Below are 20,005 nucleotides of genomic sequence, written 5' to 3' on the forward strand. Positions count from 1 at the left end.
TCAGCTCCATCCCATACACTTCCTATCCTATCACTACAATGATTTCAGCTGCAGTGGCACAGTCCTCATCCCAGCCCCAGAGTGACCTCTGCTCCAGCACTGCAGACCCTACCCAGCCCCACAGTCATTTCCCCTCCAGCATTACAGACACTATCTCAACCCTACAGCCCCTATCCCAGCATCACATGGATTCCAGCTGAATCCCATACAGTTCTATTGCAGCACTGCAGCAATTACAGCTTTAGTGGCACAGTCCCCAGCCCAGCCCCACAGACATTTAATTAGAGCCCCCCAGACCGTGCCCCAGTCCCACTCACTCTATCCCAACCCGACAGTTATTTCTGCCCAAAACCTACAGTGCCTAGCCCAGCCCTACCGTGATTTCAGCTCTGGACCCACAAGCTTTATTGCACTGCCACCTTTGCTGCTTCAGCTCCGGGTTGGCATCTTCTCACTGTCGTCTTTTGACCCTGCTTCTCATGGTCAGGGCAGGCTCTTCATTTTCTCTCCATATCTGTAACATTGCAGCTCCAGACCCACAAGCACCATCACAACCCTGCAGTGACTTCTGCTCCAGTATTGCAGACCCTATCCCAACCCTACAGTGATTTCAGCTCTGGACCCACAAGCTTTATTGCACTACCACCTCTGCTGCTTCAGCTCCAGGTTGGTATCTTCTTGCTGTTGTCTTTTTAGGCTGCTTGCCTAGCTCAGGGCAGGTTGTTTGTCTTCCCTCCACCTCTGCCACATTGCAGTTGCAGCCCCACAGGCACTAGCCCAGTCCCACAGTGATTTCAGCTCCAGACCCACAAGCTTTATTGCACTGCCCACTCTGCTGTTGATGCTCGATCTTCATATCTTCTCCCCTTTGTTGTTTGAAGATGCCCCTGCTTTTCAGGGCAGGAACTTTCTTTTGGCTCCAGTACTCTAGATTTCATTTCCCAGCAGTCCTTAACCCAGCCCCACAGTCACCATCCCAGTCCTACAGTCCCCACAACAGCCCTACAGAGATTTCAGCTCTCAGCCGCTGGCGATAGAGACCTACAGTGAATTCTGCTCCAGCATTACAGGCCCACAGGCACTATCCCTGCCCCAAATAGGATTTCACCACCATCCCATACACTTCCTAACCCATCACTACAGTGACTTCTGCTCCAATGGCACAGTCCCCAGCCCAGCCCCACAGACACTGAAGTGAGAGCCACCCAGTCTGTGCCCCAGTCCCACACACTCTATTGCAACCTGACAGTCATTTGTACCCCAAACCTACAGTGCCTGGCCCAGACCCACAGTGATTTCAGCTCTGGACCCACAAGATTTATTGCACTGCCACCTCTGCTGCTTCAGCTCCAGCTCTGCGTCTTCTAGCTGTCTTCTTCTGACACTTCTCTAGATCATTTTCCATGTAGCACATTTCTCCCTTCATTTTCCCTCCACATCTGCAACACTGAAGCTCCAGCCCAACAGGCACTACCCCAGCCCCACAGTGACTTTTGCTCAAGCATTACAGACACCATACCAGCCCCATAGTCATTCTCTCCTCCCACATTAGAGACCCTAACCTGCTCCACATTCGCCATCCCAGTCCTACAGTCCTCACCACAGTCCTACAATGATTTCAGCTCTTAGCCACTGCCAATAGAACCCCACAGTGACTTCCGCTCCAGCATCATATACACAATCCCAGCCCCACAGCCATTTCCCCTTCTGTATTACAGACCCACTCACAGCCCCACAGTCACCATCCCAGTCCTACAGTCTCCACCACAGCCCTACAGAAATTTAAGATCTCACCCTCCAGTGATAGAGCCCTACAATGATATCCGCTCCAGCATTATAGCCACAGTCCCTATCCCAGCCCAAATGGGATTTCAGCACCATCCCATACACTTCCTGTCCCATCACTACAGTAATTTCAGCTCCAATGTCACAATCCGCATTACAGCTGCACAGATACTGAAGTGAAAGCCACCCAGTCCGTACCCCAGTCCCACAGATGTCTATCCCAACCCGACAGCCATTTGCAGCCCAAATCTACAGTTCCTGGCCCAGCCCTACAGTGATTTCAGCTCTGGACCCACTAGCTTTATTGCACTGCCACCTCTGCTGCATCAGCGCCAGCTCTGCATCTTCCAGCTGTCTTCCTTTCACACTACTTATTTAGACCATTTCTTCTCTAGCATATATCTCCCTTCATTATTCCTCTATATCGGCAACATTGCAGCTCCAGCCCCACAGGCACTATCCCAGGCCTACAGTGATTTCCTCAGACCTACAAGATTTCACTCTCACTCTGCTGTTGAGGCCTTCAGTGTTTTCTGCTCCTGCTTTTCAGGGCAGGAACTTTCTTTGCTCCAGATAGATTTCACGTCACCATCCCAGTCCTACAGTCCCCACCATAGCCCTAGAGATTTCAGCTCTCAGCCGCCAGCAATACAGCCCCTACAGTGAATTCTCCTACAGCATCACAGTCCCTATCCCAGCCCCACTGACACTAACGCAACCCGACAGTCATTTGCGCCCCAAATCTACAGTGCCTGGCCCAGCCCTACAGTGATTTCGCTCCAATTGCACTGCCCCCTGCCCAGCTCCGTTGTGTTTCCAGCTGTCTGTGCCCTAGTCCACAGTTTTTGTTTCCCGTCTTTACCCCAGCCACAGGCCTCCAACCCACAGTGATTTCAGCTCTGGACCCACAAGCTTTATTGCACTGCCACCTCTGCTGCTTTGGCTCTGGCTCCACAGCTTCTCACAATGCCGCATATCTCAGCAGGGTCTTCATGTTGGCTCCAACCCCCACGACGTTTCAGCTCCAGCCCCACAGTCCCTCACCAAGCCAATAGTTGCTATGCCAAACCTACAGTGATTCCATCTCCAGACCCATGACCTTTATTTCATTGCCAGCTCTGCTGTTTTAGCTCCAGCCCTGCATCTTCCTATGCTGGTTGACGCTGCTCATGGATGTCACCACAAGATGACCATTATAGCTGCAGCTCCCTGAGGTTTCAGCTCCAGTCCCCCAGACCCTATCCCAGCCTTTAAGAGATTTATATTCCAGCCCCCATAGGTATCCTAGTCCCACAGTACCTACCACAGCACAACGGTGGTTGCAGTTCGAGTGTTAGAGACACTATCCCAGAGTGATTCTAGCTCCATCAATGCAGCAACTAAAAAAGCGTCAGTCCCTATCTAAACCCACCAGTCCCTATCCCAGCCCCACAGGGATTCCAGCTCCATCCCATACACTTTCTATCCCATCACTACAGTGATTTCAGCTCCAGTAGCACAGTCCCCCTCCCAGCCTGACACAGACTTAAGTGGGAGCTGCCCAGTCAGTGCCCCAGTCCCACAGACTCTATACCAATCGGACAATCATTTGTGCCCCAAATCTACAGTTCCTGGCCAAGCCCTACAGTGATTTCAGCTCTAAACACACAAGCTTCATTGCACTGCCACCTCTGCTGTTGCAGCTCCATCTTTGTATCACACCACTTTACCTACTGTGCCTACTTTTCAGGGCAGAATCTCTATTGGTTCCAAATCTGTGAATTTCACTTCAAGCCCAGCAGCCCCTAACCCAGCTCCAAAGTCACCCTCCCAGTCCAACAGTGCCCACCACAGCCCCACCGTGAATTCCACTCCAGCATTACAGGCCCAAACACAGCCACACAGTGACTTCTGCTCCAGCATTGCAGACACGATCGCAGCCCCAGTCTTTTCCCCTTCTGTATTACAGACTCTATCCCAGCCCCACTGCGATTTCAGCCCCACACCATACCCTTCCTAACCCATCACTACAGTGATTTCAGCTCCAGTAGCACAGTCCCCATCTCAGCACCACTGACATTTAAAGAGAGCCCCCCAGTCCATGCCCCACTCCCACAGACACTATCGCAAACTGACAGTCATTTCTGCCCAAAACCTACAGTGCCTGGCCCAGCCCTACAGTGATTTCAGCTCTGGACCCACAAGCTTTATTGCACTGCCATCTCTGCTGCTTCAGTCCATCTCGGCATCTTCTCGTTGACTTCTTTTGATGCTCTTTCTCTTGGGCAGGACAGGTTCTTCATTTTCCTTCCACATCTGCAATGTTGCAGCTGCAGCCCCACAGGCACTATCCCAGTCCCACACTGATTTCAGCTCCTGCCCTTCTGTCTCTCAGCTCTGTAGTTGCTAGGCCATCCCTGGACCCCTCTGCCTGCCCCACTGCCATTCCAGCCCCACCCCCTAGAGTCCCTATGCCAGCCCTATCCTCTCTAACTAGAGTGCCACAGTCCCTATCCCAGCTCCAGTGATTTCAGCTGCAGCCCCACAGGCACTATCCCAGTCCTACAGTGATTTCAGCTCTGGACCCACAAGCTTTATTGCACTGCCACCTCTGCTGCTTCAGCTCCAGCTCTGCATCTTCCAGCTGTCTGTTTTCCACATTACTTCTCTAGAAAATTCTCTCTCTAGAACATTTCTCCCTTCATTTTCCCTCCACATCTGCAACATTTCAGCTCCAGCCCAACAGGCACTATCCCAGCCCCACAATCATTTCTCCTCCAGCATTACAGACCCGATCCCAGCCCCACAATCACAATCCCAGTCCTACAGTCCTCACCACAGCCCTACAGAGATTTCAGCTCTCAGCCTCTGGCGATAGAGACCTACAGTGATTTCTGCACCAGCATTGCACACTATCCCAGCCCCACAGTCAATTCCCCTTCAGTATTACAGACACTATCCCAGCCCCAGTCGAATTTCAGAACCATCCCACACACTTCCTATCCCATCACTACAGTGATTTCAGCTCCAGTGGCACAGTCCCCATCCCAGTGCCACAGACATTGTAGCCAGAGACCCCCAGTCCATGCCCCAGTCCATGCCCACAGAGGTTTTCCCAACCTGACAGTCATTTGAACCCCAAGCCCACAGTTCCTAGCCCAAATGCTAAAGTGATTTCAGCTCTAAACCCACAAGCTTTATTGCACTGCCACCTCAGCTGCTTCAGCTCCAGGTCAGCATCTTCTTGCTGCCACCTTTTGATGTTGCTTGCCTAGGTCAGGGCAGGTTGTTCGCTTTCCCTCCACCTCTGCAATGTTGCAGCTGCAGCCCCACAGGCACTATCCCAGTCCCACAGTGATTTCAGCTCCAGACCCACAAGCTTTCTTGCACTACCTGCTCTGCTGTTGAGGCTCCATCTTCATATCTGCCTCTCGTTGTTTGAAGATGCCCCTGCTTTTCAGGGCAGGAACTCTGTTTGGGCTCCAGTACTCTAGATTTCACTTCCCACCCAGCAGTCCCTAACCCAGCTCCACAGTCACCATCCCAGTCCTGTAGTCTCCACCACAGCCCTACAGAGATTTCAGCTCTCAGCCTCTGGCGATAGAGACCTACAGTGACTTCTGCTCCAGCATTACAGCCACAGTCCCTATCCCAGCCCCAATGGGATTTCAGCACCATCCCATACACTTCCTGTCCCATCACTACAGTAATTTTAGCTCCAATGGCACAATCTGCATTACAGCTGCACAGATACTGAAGTGAAAGCCGCCCAGTCCATGCCCCAGTCCCACAGATGTCTAACCCAATCCGAAAGTCATTTGCAGCCCAAATCTACAGTTCCTGGCCCAGCCCTACAGTGATTTCAGCTCTGGACCCACAAGCTTTATTGCACTGCCACCTCTGCTGCTTCAGCGCCAGCTCTGCATCTTCCAGCTGTCTTCCTTTCACACTACTTATCTAGACCATTTTTTCCTCTAGCACATTTCTCCCTTCATTATCCCTCTATATTGGCAACATTGCAGCTCCAGCCCCACAGGCACAATCCCAGGCCCACAATCATTTCCCCTCCAGCATTACAGACACTATCCCAGCCCCACAATCGCCATCCCAGTCCTACAGTCCCCACCACAGCCCTACAGAGATTTCAGCTCTCAGCCTCTGGCAATAGAGACCTACAGTGAATTCTGCTCCAGCATTACAGGCCCACAGGCACTATCCCTGCCCCAAATGGGATTTCACCACCATCCCATATACTTCCTAACCCATCACTACAGTGATTTCTGCACCATTTGCACAGTCCCCATCCCAGCGCCACAGACATTGAAGTGAGAGTCCTCCAGTCCATGCCCCAGTCCCACACATGCTATCCCAAACCGACAGTCATTTCTGCTCGAAACCTATAGTGCCTGGCCCAGCCCTACAGTGATTTCAGCTCTGGACCCACAAGCTTTATTGCACTGCCACCTCTGCTGCTTCACCTCCAGGTCGGTATCTTCTCGCTGTCGTCTTTTTAGGCTCCTTGCCTAGATCAGGGCAGGTTGTTCGTCTTCCCTCCACCTCTGCCACATTGCAGCTGCAGCCCCACAGGCACTATCCCAGTCCCAGTGATTTCAGCTCCAGACCCACAAGCTTTATTGCACTGCCCGCTCTGCTGTTGAGGCTCCATCTTCATAACTTCTCCCCTTCGTTGTTTGAAGCTGCCCCTGCTTTTCAGGGCAGGAACTTTCTTTTGGCTCCAGTACTCTAGATTTCACTTCCCGCCCGGCAGTCCCTAACCCAGCTCCACAGTCACCATCCCAGTCCTACAGTCCCCACCATAGCCCTAGAGATTTCAGCTCTCAGCCGCCAGCAATACAGCCCTACAGTGAATTCTCCTACAGTACTACGGTCCCTATCCCAGCCCCACTGACACTAACTGCACCCCAGTCATTTGCGCCCCAAATCTACAGTGCCTGGCCCAGCCCTACAGTGACTTCAGCTCTGGACCCACAAGCTGTATTGCACTGCCACCTCTGCTGCCTCAGCTCCGGCTTTGTGTCTTCCAGCTGTCTTCTTTTGATGCTGCTTCTCTAGGTCCAAGCAGGTTGTTTGTTTCCACAGCCCCTCTTAAACGTTGCTGTTCCAGCCCCACAGGTGCCATCCCAGCCCTACCGTGATTTCAACTCTGGACCCACAAGCTTTATTGCACTGCCTCCTCTGCTGCTTTGGCTCTGGCTCCACAGCTTCTTACAATGCCCGATATCTCAGCAGGGTCTTCATGTTGGCTCCAACCCCCCCGACGTTTCAGCTCCAGCCCCACAGTCCCTCACCAAGCCATACAGTGATTCCACCTCCATGCACACACTCCTTCCCTTTCCCAGCCCTAGTGTGATTCCAGCTCCAGTCCCTACAGTTCTATCCCAGCCCGCTGCCAGTTTCACTTCCAGCTCCACGTTCCTTTTCCCAGCCTCACAGCCCTACCATCTTTTTGCCGCCTCCAGCTGTGCTGCCTCAGCTCCAGGTGTTCAGCTCCCCACTGCCTCCAGCTAAAAGCTGCTCCTGGTCCTCACTGCACTTCAGGGCTGTCAACAAGGCCACAAGATCAGTCACTGCAACCACTTCAGTATCTCTATGACCTCTTGCACTCATTCTAATGGGTGCCCCACTTTGGGGGAAATGAGCCCTGATCCCCCGACACACACCTTCCCCCTGCCAGATCACACACACCACCCACATCTCTCCACCCCCCGCTTCCAGCCAGGATCAGGGCCTCGGAACAGCGACTTTGGCCCTCTAGCCCATCCGAAAAGGTAGCCTCGGGCTGGTACAAAGTCTCAGGGTCAGCCCTAAATAAACCATCCCCAGTGTGTTTAGTCCCACGGGGGCGGGGCAGGGCGGAGAATGGGACACTGCCAGAAGCTACTGCAGTCCCCAAGCTCTAGCTCCATCCCTTTTCCCACAGGATTTGTTTTGGCTCCACATTGGTTTGAGTTTGGCTGCAGCCCCAGGGCACCTATTCCAGCCCTAGGGCCTTTACGTCCCACCCGTCCTCAAAATCGGCGATTAAGCCCCAGCTCTACAACCTTTATTTAATAAACATCACGTATCTAAATAACAAAACAAAGTCAAATAGAACGTAGTTCAATAGCACAATAATACAACAATGCAATGAAAAAAATTACTGGAATAGGACAAGGAGTAAGCCAATAATGAGAGAAAATAAAGGCAGAATAATGTAATAGTAACAGAATGAAACAGGTTTATCACCTTTATTTCCTAAATTACTTTAACCCTAGATCCCTGCGAGGCCGCATCCCTCTGCCCCTACTCGGGGGACCCTCGTGCCCCTGGACAGTGGAGCATCCCCCCGCCGCGCACTCGGGCCCTGCACCAGCGGCCGGCGCCGCCGCTGACCGATCTCCTCGGGGCGCAGCGGGCGGGACGGGGCCGCTCCCTCGCCGGGCATCGACAGGGCCAGGCCGGCACCGCCGGCACGGGGCACTGCCCGCCCGAGGGCCCGGCCACGGCAGCCGCGAGGGTCCCGCCCCGGCTCACCGGCGCTCCACGATCCAGCAGCGGCGGGACTCCCGTCCTGGCTCACCGGCGCTCCCCGCATGCCGCTGCAGCTCCACACTCTTCTCGACTCCCCGCCGCCGGACTGACGCCCTCTGCCCCCCTGCGGCCCCTCTTTATACCCTCCTGCCAGCACGGCGAGGCCGGGCCCAGCCAATCACAGCCCGAAGGCACGCCCGGCCCAGCCAATCCCGGCCCACCTGCTCCCGCCGCGCTCATCTCCCCGAACCCCGTTGTGCCCTCAGGCCCTGCTCCCGACCCGCCACCGCTCCGTTGCCGATCGCGCCCGCTGCCCGCCGCCCCCTCCTTCCCCCGGGAGAACTCCCGGCCGGGACCTGAACACGGAGACCCCGCCGGCCCTTCCTGGGCCCCAAAACCAACTGCCGGGGACTGCCGAAGCGAGGCCGCGGCTCCGCCGGCTCCCGAAGCGGCGGCGGGAGCGGCGCCTCAGGCGAACAGAGGGGCGGGGCCGGGCTGAGGGGCCGAGCCGCGACTGAGCGGGCAGAGCTTGGCGGGACCGCGGCCAGCATTGAAAGGGCGGCTGTGATTGGACGAGGCCAAGAAAGGCGGATCGGGATTGGCTGTGCCGGGCGCTGCCTCGCCCCGGGATTGGCGGGCCTTGGAATCTCGGGGCAGCGGCCGCGGGGGCCGCAGGTGCTCGGGAGAGTGGGGCGGGGGACGAGTCCAGGAGCCTTTCCCGTGGCTCCGGGGACCAGCGGGATTCCGCTCCCGGGACCCCCGTCCCCTGCTCCGATCCCGGCCCGGCCCCAAGGGCCCCTTAGAACCCTTCGCTGAGCTCCCATCTGCGCCCGGGGCAAGGTAGAGTAGGCAAGGCATGACAAGGGAGGCCTGGCCTACCCGTCCCTTGCCTTGTTTTGCCTCTGCCTCCTTGTTCTACCCTTGCCTGCCCCTTTCTTTTAATACCAGGGAGGTACAGGGTACACAGGGCAGTGCAAGGAAGGGGCACAGGGTCAGGGCAGAGTGGCCAGTGGAGCTTCCTCTTCGTAAAGTGCTGAATGTAAGTGTATTGCATAGTCTTCAACTTATAGAATTAAAATTAAATAGTGCTCTTTTTAAAATGTTGAGTAATAACACCAGGCACCGTTCCTTATCTGGTTTAAATAAAGACAAACGATATTTCTGCAGTTGAAGTTTGATGTTGATGCAAAATTTTCCCCCATAGATTTATATTGGGTACATAGCTTAAGGTTTAATGTTTTCTTGCGACGCTTCTTAGCATGTATCTCAAGTCTTTATTCATCGTAACTATAAGATGGTGGAACTAATTAAAGAGAGAGCAGTACTGCCGGAAGGGAGGTCATTTAGATTTTAGTTTAAAGCAGTAAATGTATGCTTAGAACCTCTTGATACAAGTTCACATCCTTAGAAGGAATCCTGTGAAGTAACAATGGAAATCAGCCAATTTGTGCTGGTGATCGACTGGTTAAAGAGTTGCCAATTTCTGAATAATTCCTCAACTAACAATGAAGCTGAAGCTGTTTGGTGGCCTGAGGTGCTGGTTCTGCTGAGCATCAGAACTGTCTCCAAATTGGATGAAGCCAAGAGCAGCATTTGCTTTTACTAACACTCAATATTTTAGTTGCTGATTTTAATTTCCTCTGAGAAGAAGAAGAAGAAATATACTCTTTATATTTATTATTTGTGTTCCAGAGTCTGTGTGCTTTAAATTGGCAGGGAATTGATTTCATCATTCTCAATCCCCACCCCTGGGCTTTTTGAGATGAATTAGTAGTGGGTGACAGCAAAATTTAAATGTGTTATCTGAGTGTATGTGAAGCAGCTTGAGAAACTGAAACCATGGATACTTCTGCACCCTGTATTATAAAAGAGGTGTGAAATGATCAGGGGATATTAACAGCATTTCTTAAAAAAACTTATAGAAGGGGCAGTGCTCCAGAGAACTCTCTGGGATATGGGATGGAACTGCATGTGCCAATTAAATCCATATTGCCAGTAGCTCACAGCAGCTCTGCAAATCAGTGCTGTTTACAGAAACCAGGCAGTAAAACAGAAAGAAAACAAGGTTATTGGAATTACAGTTGCAAATGAATTATGGTTTCAAATGTGATACTCTGGGAATTTTTCTGCATTTCAACATCTTGATTCCATAGATTTAGGGAGTTGATTTGGACCTGTCTTAGCTCACATCTTGTGGCCTCTTCCTTTCCTCTCTGCTTGACTTGCACAACTGAGGTGGAAATAAGTGATGGTGGAAGCACAGAAAAAGCTTAAACTGGGATTTTCTTTCTGCCACGTAGGATGTTGGGACAGGGATATTTGATAACTACACATAACTGGATCTGGGCTGCATAGCATCATCTTGGTTTTCCAATAGCTGGGAGGAACGTAGTGGAAAAGTAAAATCACTACCTAGTGTTTCACTTGATTTCTTTTATGAAGGGTTTTCATAACCTGAAAATAATTGATCTGTCAGAGCAAATGAAGACATGCACCAGACCAATTATCTGATGGAAAGGGGATATTTTCTTTGAAGGAGATTCTTTCTTTTGTCTCAGGAGCAGTGCAGAGAGAAACCTTGTGCGTTTATCCCCTGGAAATATGGCATATACAAAATATATGGTTAGTAGTCAAGTTATTTATTTTGTTGTCTTAGATAAAACTGGGCTGGACCTTCTGAGATCTGAATCTGATTTCAGCTATGAAGTGTTTTCATGACATGTAAAGAGCCTCTTTTGAAGTCTTTTGATCTGCAATTGACAGATCTGAGAACCCAGACTGCTCCAAGGAAGCTATCTGAGTTTTTTTCTCTTTTTGAGAAAAATGTCAGAAGGGCTGAGAGATCCCTCTTATATTGTGAAGAGATCTAGCTGATGATTGTGCTAGCAGGATAAAATTCAATCTTTACAAGGAGAAATCTTATTCCCCTACTACAGGATTTCATTATTCAGGCCAAAAGAAAAGAGTTTTTGTTTCTAACCCAGCACCAAAAATGACACCATACTTCTCCTTCAAGCACAAATCCAACCAAACCAAACCAAACCACACCCAGATCTCTCACTCTTCAGAGCCAACAGCAGAAAATTATGGAAGCTGCAGAATTTCAAGGTGTCTCATACCTTTCCCTGAGAAGTATAATGGGTATAGGCTTTCCTTATCCTTATCCTTACACTTGCCTCATCCTTTTCCTCCTGTGAACCCCCAAAAAGCTTCTCCACTCTCACCCAGGCAGCTCTGAACTGGGAGCCCCACTGCACAGAAGAAATATGTTTTAACGAGGGTCTAGAACAGACTGCAGTGCTAAAACATGCTGCTGAGGCAGGCAAGAATATCTTCCACTGCCTACACAACACCAAAACATTTTCTTTTTTTCCCTTCTGTTTTCCTATGCTTGTTCCTCCCCCAGTTCCTCTCTTTCCCCTTCCTGTGCCTATTCCCTGAAACACCCCATATGATGTTTCATACAATCCATACGTTCTGCTCTGCACCATCCCCAAATTCTCCTTCCTTGCTGTAACTCTTATATCACATAGGGCCATTGTCATTCTTAAGCTTCATGACATTGCCAGGAGAGAGTTGCCTTCACCTTGACTGGCTTGGATGAGCCGGAAGAGGAGTGGGAACAGTTTGTGTTGGGGTTGTTGTTGCCTCCCATCTGATCAGCTGAGTGTGTTTTTTGGAAGTGAAATGTGTGTTGAGATAAGGACAAGGAGACACATGCAGCAGAGGATACCAGAGTGCTGTGAGTCACCATAATAAGCTTGTTCCTGGTAGGGGTGAGCTCACCCCTGGAAAAAGGAAATGGTGGAAGTCTGCGGAAAGCAGAGGTCAAGGTGAGACCTGTGACCCCTCAGACATATCTGAACACAGGGAACCATGAGCCTCCCCTGCTCCGCTGTGTTGGGTGGAGTTAGGCAAGTAATCCAAGGACACAGTGCTTGAATCAAGTATTAGAAATCTGACGAGCTCTGGAAGATGCCGAAGAAAAAGCCTGTATACAAAAAAGCAGGTGCCAACAGAGGCAGAAATTATTGTGGACAACTGCAAAGTTGGGTAATGGAGCTGCTGCTGCTGTTCTCAGGCCAGGTCAGCAAGATTAAAATGCATAAGGGAGAGGAGGGTGTCTCACAAAATCAGGGGCATGTTAGCCCACAGAATGCATGAATGAGGCCAAGCAAAGAAACAATGCCTTGCTGAAAGAGAGGGACCAAGCATGGAAAATTCATTCCTCACTTCCAAAACTTGTGAGCTCTGTGCATGACTTAGCAGAAAGGAGCAGGGCAGTTGAGGTGGTGTGAGAGGCTCAAGGGCTGTATGCAGGACCATCAGCTTCTGGCTCTGAAAAAGAAAAAATGAAGAGGCCACGATGGATTGCCTGGACAAGCCACCTGTAGCAAACCATCTTGGAATATTTCACCAGGCACCTGCAGCTTGGAAGGACTTTGTTTTGAGCAGTACTCCAGGAGCTCCATGGGGGAATGCAGGTGTACAACAAATGTCACCAGAGCTACTCTCCCTGTGTACTGAGCATTAGCCAGGATTGTCCACTCAGGGTAGAATGGAAAAAAGTCTCAAACTGGAGATGCAAAGCTCTTGGCTCCTGGTGGGAAGGGGAAGGTGACCAGCATGGACATTTGGGTGCCTTCAGCACTCACTGATGGAGGCTGGACACAGGTGGAGGGGAATGGGCAGACCGGGGCACGGATGGAGAATGAACACGGGATAAGCATGGGTGGAGAGGAATGATGGTGATCTGTGGGGATAGGGAAGGGAAGGGAAGGGAAGGGAAGAACCCTAAGAGTGGATGGAGAAGAAGGAAACGAATCTGAGGGCACAAGGGGCTGACCTGGCTCTGCTGTCTGTCGCACTCAGAAGCTTCCCTTCCAGCCCCAAAAGCTCCTTCTCTCCCCAGAGTCCCATTTTCTGCCCCAAGACACACCCCAAGGGCCCCAGACACTCCCGCCCGTTCCCCAGCTCCGTCCGGGCGATCCCCCCGCGCCCCCCGGCTCTCTCCAGCCCCGCCCCCGGCCCGCCCCGTTCCGCCCTCCCGCCGCAGCCGCCGCGGGTTCGGGCCTGGGCAGGCGGCGGCGGGGGCGCCGCGCCGGGCGGGCGGCGGGGCCATGCTGGGCAAGGACTACATGCTGGCCATCGTCCTGGTCAACTGCGACGGTCAGCAGGGCGGGCAGGGGCGGGGGCGGGCAGAGCCTAGGGGTCAGGGCGAGTAGCAGGAGCGGGGATGAGTTGTGGGGCCGGGGTCGGCTTGCGGGGCTGGGGTCGGCTTGCGGAGCCGAGGGCGAGTTGTGGGGCCGGGGTCGGCTTGCGGGGCGGGGGACGAGTTGCGGGGCCGACGCCGAGTTGCGGGGACTAGCGCTAAGGGTTGGAGCAGCGGCCGCGCCCGGCGCTGTCCGCGGTGCTGATCGGGGCCCGGCCCAGCCCCGCCGCTCCCCGCCCCGCCAAGGTCGCCGGGAGCCCACCCACCCCAGGGACACCTCCCTATTCAGGTCCCACCACCACCGGAGCACCCTCACCCTCCCACCCCCGGGACCCCCATCCCCCTGGACCCCCGCCCGGCCCCACAACCCCGCCCGGTCGGAGCGCGCCATCCCCTCGGGCCCGGGCTCGCTCCGGCCGTGCTGCGCCACGGCCTCGAGTCGGTGTCCGCGCAGGACTGGGGGTGCGGGAGCCACGGCTACAACGCGCTCCGGCTGCGCTCCTCGGGGCACAATCCTCTGCCCGGCCCCCGGCGTCTGTTCCGGCCCTTTAGCCGCCCGAGGGCTGGGGAACTCCGGGCTGGCGGCCACCAGCCGTGCCTGGGTGCCCCGCAGGGTTCCCGGCCTGGCACGCCCAGGCTGCCCTTGCCCTCTGTGCCCCGCCGGGGTTCTGCTGTCCCCCCGGAAGCCAGTTTGGCAGTTCCCTGCACTGGGGTCTGCCACCGCCGCAGCCTCACTGGCATCGTGCCATGTTCCCTCGCCAGGCTCCTCTTGTGGGCCATATGCCCAGCCATGCACCCAGAGGCCTCCGCAGGACCCTTTCACTGCTGGGCAAAGCTGTTGGCTCTTCAGGGAAACTGGGGGATCTTCCTCCCCACCCCGTATCTCACACAGTCTCTCTCTGGACAGACAACCTCTGGAGCGACCAGAGCCTGGAGGCAGACCCTGACCTCCCCCCAGGCTGGAGGAAAATTTGTGACTCTCTGGGTACCTATTACTGGCATGTGCCAACAGGCACGACACAGTGGCAGCACCCTGCACGCACCACCAGCCCAGGAGGGCACACGGAGGATGATGGAGAGGAGATGCTCCAGGGAAGGGTAGGGAATGTGGGCAGGGGTGTGAGAGCTGGTGTTAGATTCCACCTCTGGCAGAATTCTGCTGAAGAGTCCCCTGGGCATGACCGGTTCAGAGTCCCCTTGGAGCAGCCTGTCTGTGTCATCCCGAAGTCCTGCTCAGCCTATTCATGTCTGGGGTTCTTGAAAGGCTCCAGTAGGACACATCCTGGGGCTTACCCTATCTGGTCTCATCTTGGTTACCCAAGATGCTCACAAGCTTGCTGCTGTCCTGGGAGGGAGGACTCCTACCTGGTGCCTCCTGACAGCCCCTTTTGCAGCCCTCTCCCCTTTCCTCTTCTCTCCCAGGAATGCCAGGCCCCTGCAGCGAAGCACTCAGCAAAGGGCAGGCCGATTCCCAGCCCCATGGCCTCACTGTCCCGGAGGTAGGGCTATCCTTGTGCTTTGCTGGCTTGTTTGTGGGGTACCATTGATACTTGACCAGCGCTGGGTGCTGGGCCCTGGTGCTCCCTGCCAGAGCAGCCCCCCAACGCTGAAACCAGCAGGACCTTGCTGGGGGACCCCCCCAGGATGTTTCCCAGCTGGTGGCATGGGAGTCTGCTGGTTCTGGGGCATCCTGACACTTCCTTGGGTGCCCCAGGAGAATGCAGAGGGAGCTTCCCCTCACTGCCCCTTCCCTCTGCAGGCATTCGCTGTCCTGGCATGGAGATGACTTCCAGCACAGCACAGAGCCTGGCTCCAAGGTACTGCACCCGCCAGCTTCCCTGCTGCATCGTGGGCTGTGCTGGCACAAGAGGAGGAGGGTGGCAGCTGGCAGGGACGTGGCTGGGAGCCAGAGCAGGGGTGACCACTCTGGCACGGTGAGGGGTGCGGGACGGAGGTGGCTGCCCCAGTAGCACTGAAGCCCCACATGTCCCTGCTCAGTGCTTTGCTGTGCGCTCACTGGGCTGGGTGGAGATCCCCGAGGAGGACCTGGCACCTGGCAAGAGCAGCATCGCTGTCAACAACTGCATCCAGCAGCTCTCCAACAACAAGGGCCAGGGCTCTGCGGAGAACCAGGGTGAGGTAAGAGCCTGGGATGGTGCTGCCAGGCACGGTCCCACCCCAGAGCCGCTGCTGCTGAGGCTGGACCGTGATGGAAGGGAGCAGGGACCAGTGCTGCTGGCAGAGGCAACTCTGCACACAGGGCACCCATGTGATGGTCCCAGGTGTGGTGCAGGTGGGTCTGACAGTCCTGTTCCTTAGGAACAGTGCCAGGGTGCCTGGGTGGGTCCCCACACATGCAAATAGTAGGTGGGAAGGGCAGGGGAGGAACCGGGCTGACCCCACAGTTGGGCCTGAGTAGGCTGGGGGGACAGGAGTTTGCCTACATGTGGGCTGGGTGCTAGGGATGCCCAGACTGTCTGCCAGGCTGAGGGAGCCACTGCCCCTCTGCAGGGCCAGGACCTAGTGATGATCCTGAAGAAGGACACCATGAGCCTCGTGGACCCCCTTGACCGCAGCCTCATCCACCGCCAGCCCATCCTCAACATCCGTGTCTGGGGTGTTGGCTGCAACAATGGCAGGTGCCAGGGGCCAGGGCAGAACTGGGGGCCAGGGGAGTGGTTCTGCCCACTTGGGGGAAGGCACCCCACCAGTGACCTGTCCCCTCTCTTCCTCCTGACTGACACTACGGCTGCAGGGACAGGTAAGGGGACACAGGGCTGAGGGGCAGTACAGGGAGGGGGCAGACTCTGTCAGGGTCTCAGCGGCTTGCTTGTGGCCTTGCAGAGACTTCGCCTTTGTGGCCAGTGACAAGGACACCTGTGTCCTCAAGTGTCACGTCTTCCACTGCAATGTGCCTGCCAAGGGTATTGCCAAGGCTCTGCATGAAATGTGCTCCAAGGTGGGATGCAGGGCCCACGGAGGATGTGAGTGTGGCCTGGGGGTCTTGGGGGTGAGGGGAGGCACCGGGACCCCTGTCTCTTGCAGATCGTGGCTGAGCGAGCCGTAGCGAGCAGCAGGCTGGCACGTGCCACCACGCTGGAGCCCATCTCCGCCGAGGACCTGCCACTGCAAGGTACTGTCCCCCAGCACTGCCGGCGGCTCCCCCTGCCCACGGTCCCGTCTTTGAGCCAGAGCCCTCTGGCTTGTCGGGCTGTATCCCCGAGGTCCTTGGGGAAGGGGGGACACAGCAGGGGACACAGTAGCCCCACCTCTCCCGTCCTGCAGTGGATATCCTAGAAGCGGTGAGGCAGTCGATGCAGACCTACGAGGCGCTGTACATCGGCAGCCTGCCCGTGCCCAGGGCCATGGGTAAGCGCAGCTGCTCCCCCGCAGCTGGGGGTGCCCGGGAAGCCTCCCCGTGCCATGGGGCAACCGGGCGGCCGTGCCCTGGACCCGGGCGGCCCCGGCCCGCCCCATGCCCGCAGCCGGGGCCGGTGAGATGGGGTGTCCCTCTTCTCAGGGATGGATGTGTTGAACGAAGCCATCGAGAAGCTGACGAAGCACCCTGGGCGGGAGAACTGGACACCGTCCCTCATCTACGTGTCCGACACGGCCATGAGGGTGCACCCGGCACAGGTGGGGAGGGGACAGGGGGCTGTGGCCAGAGCGGGCACGGCGCTGCTCCCGGCAGGGCTGCCCGGGCGGCGGCCAGGGGTGGATGGGCCCGCGGGGTCCCCGCAGGAGCCCGAGGAGGCGGAGCACATCTGGGAGTGCCAGGTGCGGTACGTGACCTTCCTGGGCGTGGGCCGGGACGCGCACACCTTCGCGCTCATCGTGGACACGGGGAGACGCTTCCAGTGCGCAGCCTTCTGGTGCGAGCCCGACGCCGGCACCATCTCGGAGGCAGTGCAGGCCGCCTGCATGGTGAGCACCGGCGGCACCGGGGCTGCGCGGGTGGAGACGCCCAGCCCTGGGGCGGGAGGGGGTGACTCCGGTGCCGTGCGCCCCCGGCTGCCCCTCGTGTCCCCGCAGGTGCAGTACCAGAAGTGCCTCGTGGCCGCCGCACCGGGAACGAAAGCGAAGAGCGCGGCAGGCCGGGGACGGGCCGGGCCGGCGGCCGCGGGGGAAGCTGCCCGCGGGGCGGCCAAGGCGGGGGGCGGCGGCGGCGGGGCGGGGGCCGGAGCCCGCAAGCGGGGACTCTTCTCCTTCCTGGAGGTGTTCCGCCTCCGGCGGGCCCTCCTGCACAGCCCATAGCGGGCCGGGCCGGGCCGGGCCCGGGGCTGGAGCCGGCGGGGAGAAGCCCCCGAGCCCAACCCCAGCCCCGGCCCCGAGCGCGGCCCCCGGCGGGGCGGGAACGCGGCCGGCCCCGCCCCTCCCGCCTCGCCCCGCCCCACCGGCCGGAAGGGGCGGGGCCGGGCGTGACGTGGCGGGATGGCGGAGTCCTACGTGAAGCCGGGTGAGGGGGCGCGGGGCGCGCGAGTGGCACTTCCGGTGCGGGGGGGTCCCGTGGCGGGACAGCGCGGGTCGGTGCGGGGGGAGCCGCGGGGCCGCGGCCCGGGCGTGGGCACCTCCGGGGGGCCGTGCCTGCCGGGGCGCCGGGGCCGTTCCGGGCGTGCGGAGCGCCGGGAGGGACGTGCCGGGGCTGTCCCGCCTGGCTCGGGGGCTCCTCGGTCTCACCGCGCCCTTCACCGCTGCAGGGAACCAGGAGCGCGGCTGGAACGACCCCCCCCAGTTCTCGTACGGGCTGCAGGCGCAGGCCGGGGGCTCCCGCCGGACCCCGCTCACCCGCCGGGCCGCCCCCCCGCCCGCGGGGACACCCCCAGGTCAGCACCGCGGAGACCCCGCTAGTCCCTCACCCTGCCCGGCCAGGCCTGGCGGAGCCCCAGGGCCGCTCCCCGCCTGGCTCCGCGGGGAACTGCAGCCCGGCCTCCCGAGCCGCGGTGCGGGGGCAGCGGAGCCGCGGCTCAGGGCCCCACTTCTGCGGGGCCCGGTGCCGGCTGGGTCCGAGCTGACGGGCTCGGCGCCACCGCCTCTGCCCCGCAGGTGCCCCCGCGGACCCGCCCACTGCCCCCGCTGACCCCGCAGCGCCGCCCCCCCGGGCGCTGGGCCCGCCCCCGCAGGGTCCTGCCGGCGCTGCCCCGCGGGCCGAGGGCCGGCCGACCGCGGCGTGCCCGGAGCAGGAGGAATGCAGCGTCTCGGCCGACACCGTCCTCACCCCGCTGCGGGCAGCCCTGGACGCCTGCCGGGCCACGGTGCAGGTGAGGCTGTGGCCCCTCCCGCCACCTCTGACCCCGCGGTGCAGGAGGGGCGGCAGGCGGGGCAGCCAGGCAGGGCGTGCCTGTCCCCAGGAGACCTGAGGGGAGAAAAGAGCCGCCCCTGCCCTGGGGCCTCTCCAGAGCTGGTGGGGGCACATCCCTCTCGCTCCCAGCTCACCTCTGCTTCCAGAAACAAGTGTGCAATGATATCGGGCGGCGGCTGACAGTGCTGGAGGATGCGTGGGCTCAGGGGAAGCTGTCGGCACCAGTGAGGAAGAGGATGAGCCTCCTGGTGCAAGGTATGGAGTGAAGGGGGCTGCATCTGCACGAGCAGCAGGTCCTGGGCAGAGGCACCCACGGGATAGTGGATCCTGTACCCCTGATGGGGTCACCTGTCCTGACAGAGCTTCAGCAGCAGCACTGGGACGCGGCCGATGAGATCCACCGCTCGCTCATGGTGGACCACGTGAACGAGGTGAGCCAGTGGATGGTGGGCGTCAAGCGCCTCATCGCGGAGACGCGGGAGCTGCCCACCGGAGAGATGGACAGCAGTGCTGACATCGAGACCACGACCGAGACTGAGCCGGGGCAGGAGGAGCCCTGACACCGGGGACGGGGCTGTGGACTGTGAGCGGGGCAGCCCCTGCCCAGGACCACCAGCAGGAACAGGGCTCCTGCTGCCGGACGGCGTCTGGGCACCCCCTCTGCCTCCCAATCCTCATCCCGGAAAAGGGGATTTTAATCATTGCAACATTTTAGTGGCAATTCATTATGTTTAATAAACAGCACCAACCTGCCCCCTCCCACGGTCTTCCTGAGGGTTCTGGCACTGACAGGTCTGGGGTCTCCCAGGGTCATCAGGAGATGGGATTGCTGGGTGAGGCCATAGCTGTTTCATCAGGCTAGGCCAGGGTGCTCTTACCCACAGGATGTTAAGGGAAGAATCATCAGCACATGGCTGGAGCATGCAGCATACAAGCACAAAACTTGGCCCCTCAGCTACAGCAGCCCCAGAGCCCAGCCCTGCTGCAGGACGGGCCAAGGCTGTCTGGTGAGGCTAATGTGCCAACAGTCCCTGGCATGACCAGGGTTTGTGCTGCAGCCACAGCCCTGGCTCCCATCTGGGCTCTGGCTGTCCTGGCACATCTCAGACCCAAGAGACCTGGGTGACCTCAGGGACAGGGAGGTCCAAGGACAGACACATGCCCAGTCAGATGTTAACTGTACTGTTGCCGCCATGCTC

At 57.5% G+C, this 20,005-nt stretch overlaps 2 protein-coding genes across 3 annotated transcripts; both read left to right on the forward strand.

Annotated features, from left to right (window-relative positions):
• The first annotated feature begins 13,326 nt into the window (after positions 1 to 13,326).
• Positions 13,327 to 17,761, forward strand: APBB3 (amyloid beta precursor protein binding family B member 3). The gene is made up of 12 exons (XM_085073349.1): positions 13,327 to 13,464; positions 14,415 to 14,605; positions 14,930 to 15,006; positions 15,267 to 15,324; positions 15,506 to 15,646; positions 16,019 to 16,146; positions 16,352 to 16,466; positions 16,553 to 16,640; positions 16,793 to 16,876; positions 17,028 to 17,143; positions 17,249 to 17,431; positions 17,540 to 17,761. The coding sequence occupies exons 1-12, from the start codon at positions 13,416 to 13,418 to the stop codon at positions 17,759 to 17,761; spliced, it is 1,452 nt and encodes a 483-aa protein (XP_084929475.1). The 5' UTR covers positions 13,327 to 13,415.
• A 48-nt stretch (positions 17,762 to 17,809) lies between these two features.
• Positions 17,810 to 19,565, forward strand: SRA1 (steroid receptor RNA activator 1). 2 transcript variants are annotated; one of them, XM_085073348.1, is made up of 6 exons: positions 17,810 to 17,849; positions 17,918 to 17,963; positions 18,205 to 18,330; positions 18,551 to 18,765; positions 18,953 to 19,061; positions 19,167 to 19,565. In XM_085073348.1, exons 2-6 carry the CDS (start codon positions 17,939 to 17,941, stop codon positions 19,364 to 19,366), a joined length of 675 nt encoding a protein of 224 aa, XP_084929474.1. In that variant the 5' UTR covers positions 17,810 to 17,849; positions 17,918 to 17,938; the 3' UTR covers positions 19,367 to 19,565. The 2 variants fall into 2 exon arrangements, with proteins under 2 accessions (XP_084929474.1, XP_084929472.1); XM_085073346.1 differs by having other exon boundaries at positions 17,826 to 17,963.
• The last annotated feature ends 440 nt before the right edge of the window (positions 19,566 to 20,005 follow it).

Source organism: Lichenostomus cassidix, chromosome 13 (genome assembly GCF_008360975.1).
Source record: "Lichenostomus cassidix isolate B80296 chromosome 13, HeHo_3.0, whole genome shotgun sequence".
NCBI lineage: Eukaryota > Metazoa > Chordata > Aves > Passeriformes > Meliphagidae > Lichenostomus > Lichenostomus cassidix.

Bases quoted from the DNA above. Each gene is read 5' to 3' on its own strand.
- SRA1 (XM_085073348.1), top strand. From the start codon at position 17,939: ATGGCGGAGTCCTACGTGAAGCCGG. The intron at 17,964-18,204 runs GTGAGGGGGCGC...TCACCGCTGCAG, and splicing joins GGAGTCCTACGTGAAGCCGG to GGAACCAGGAGCGCGGCTGG. The intron at 19,062-19,166 runs GTATGGAGTGAA...CTGTCCTGACAG, and splicing joins GATGAGCCTCCTGGTGCAAG to AGCTTCAGCAGCAGCACTGG.
- APBB3 (XM_085073349.1), top strand. From the start codon at position 13,416: ATGCTGGGCAAGGACTACATGCTGGCCATCGTCCTGGTCAACTGCGAC. The intron at 15,325-15,505 runs GTACTGCACCCG...GTCCCTGCTCAG, and splicing joins GCACAGAGCCTGGCTCCAAG to TGCTTTGCTGTGCGCTCACT. The intron at 16,467-16,552 runs GTGGGATGCAGG...TGTCTCTTGCAG, and splicing joins TGCATGAAATGTGCTCCAAG to ATCGTGGCTGAGCGAGCCGT.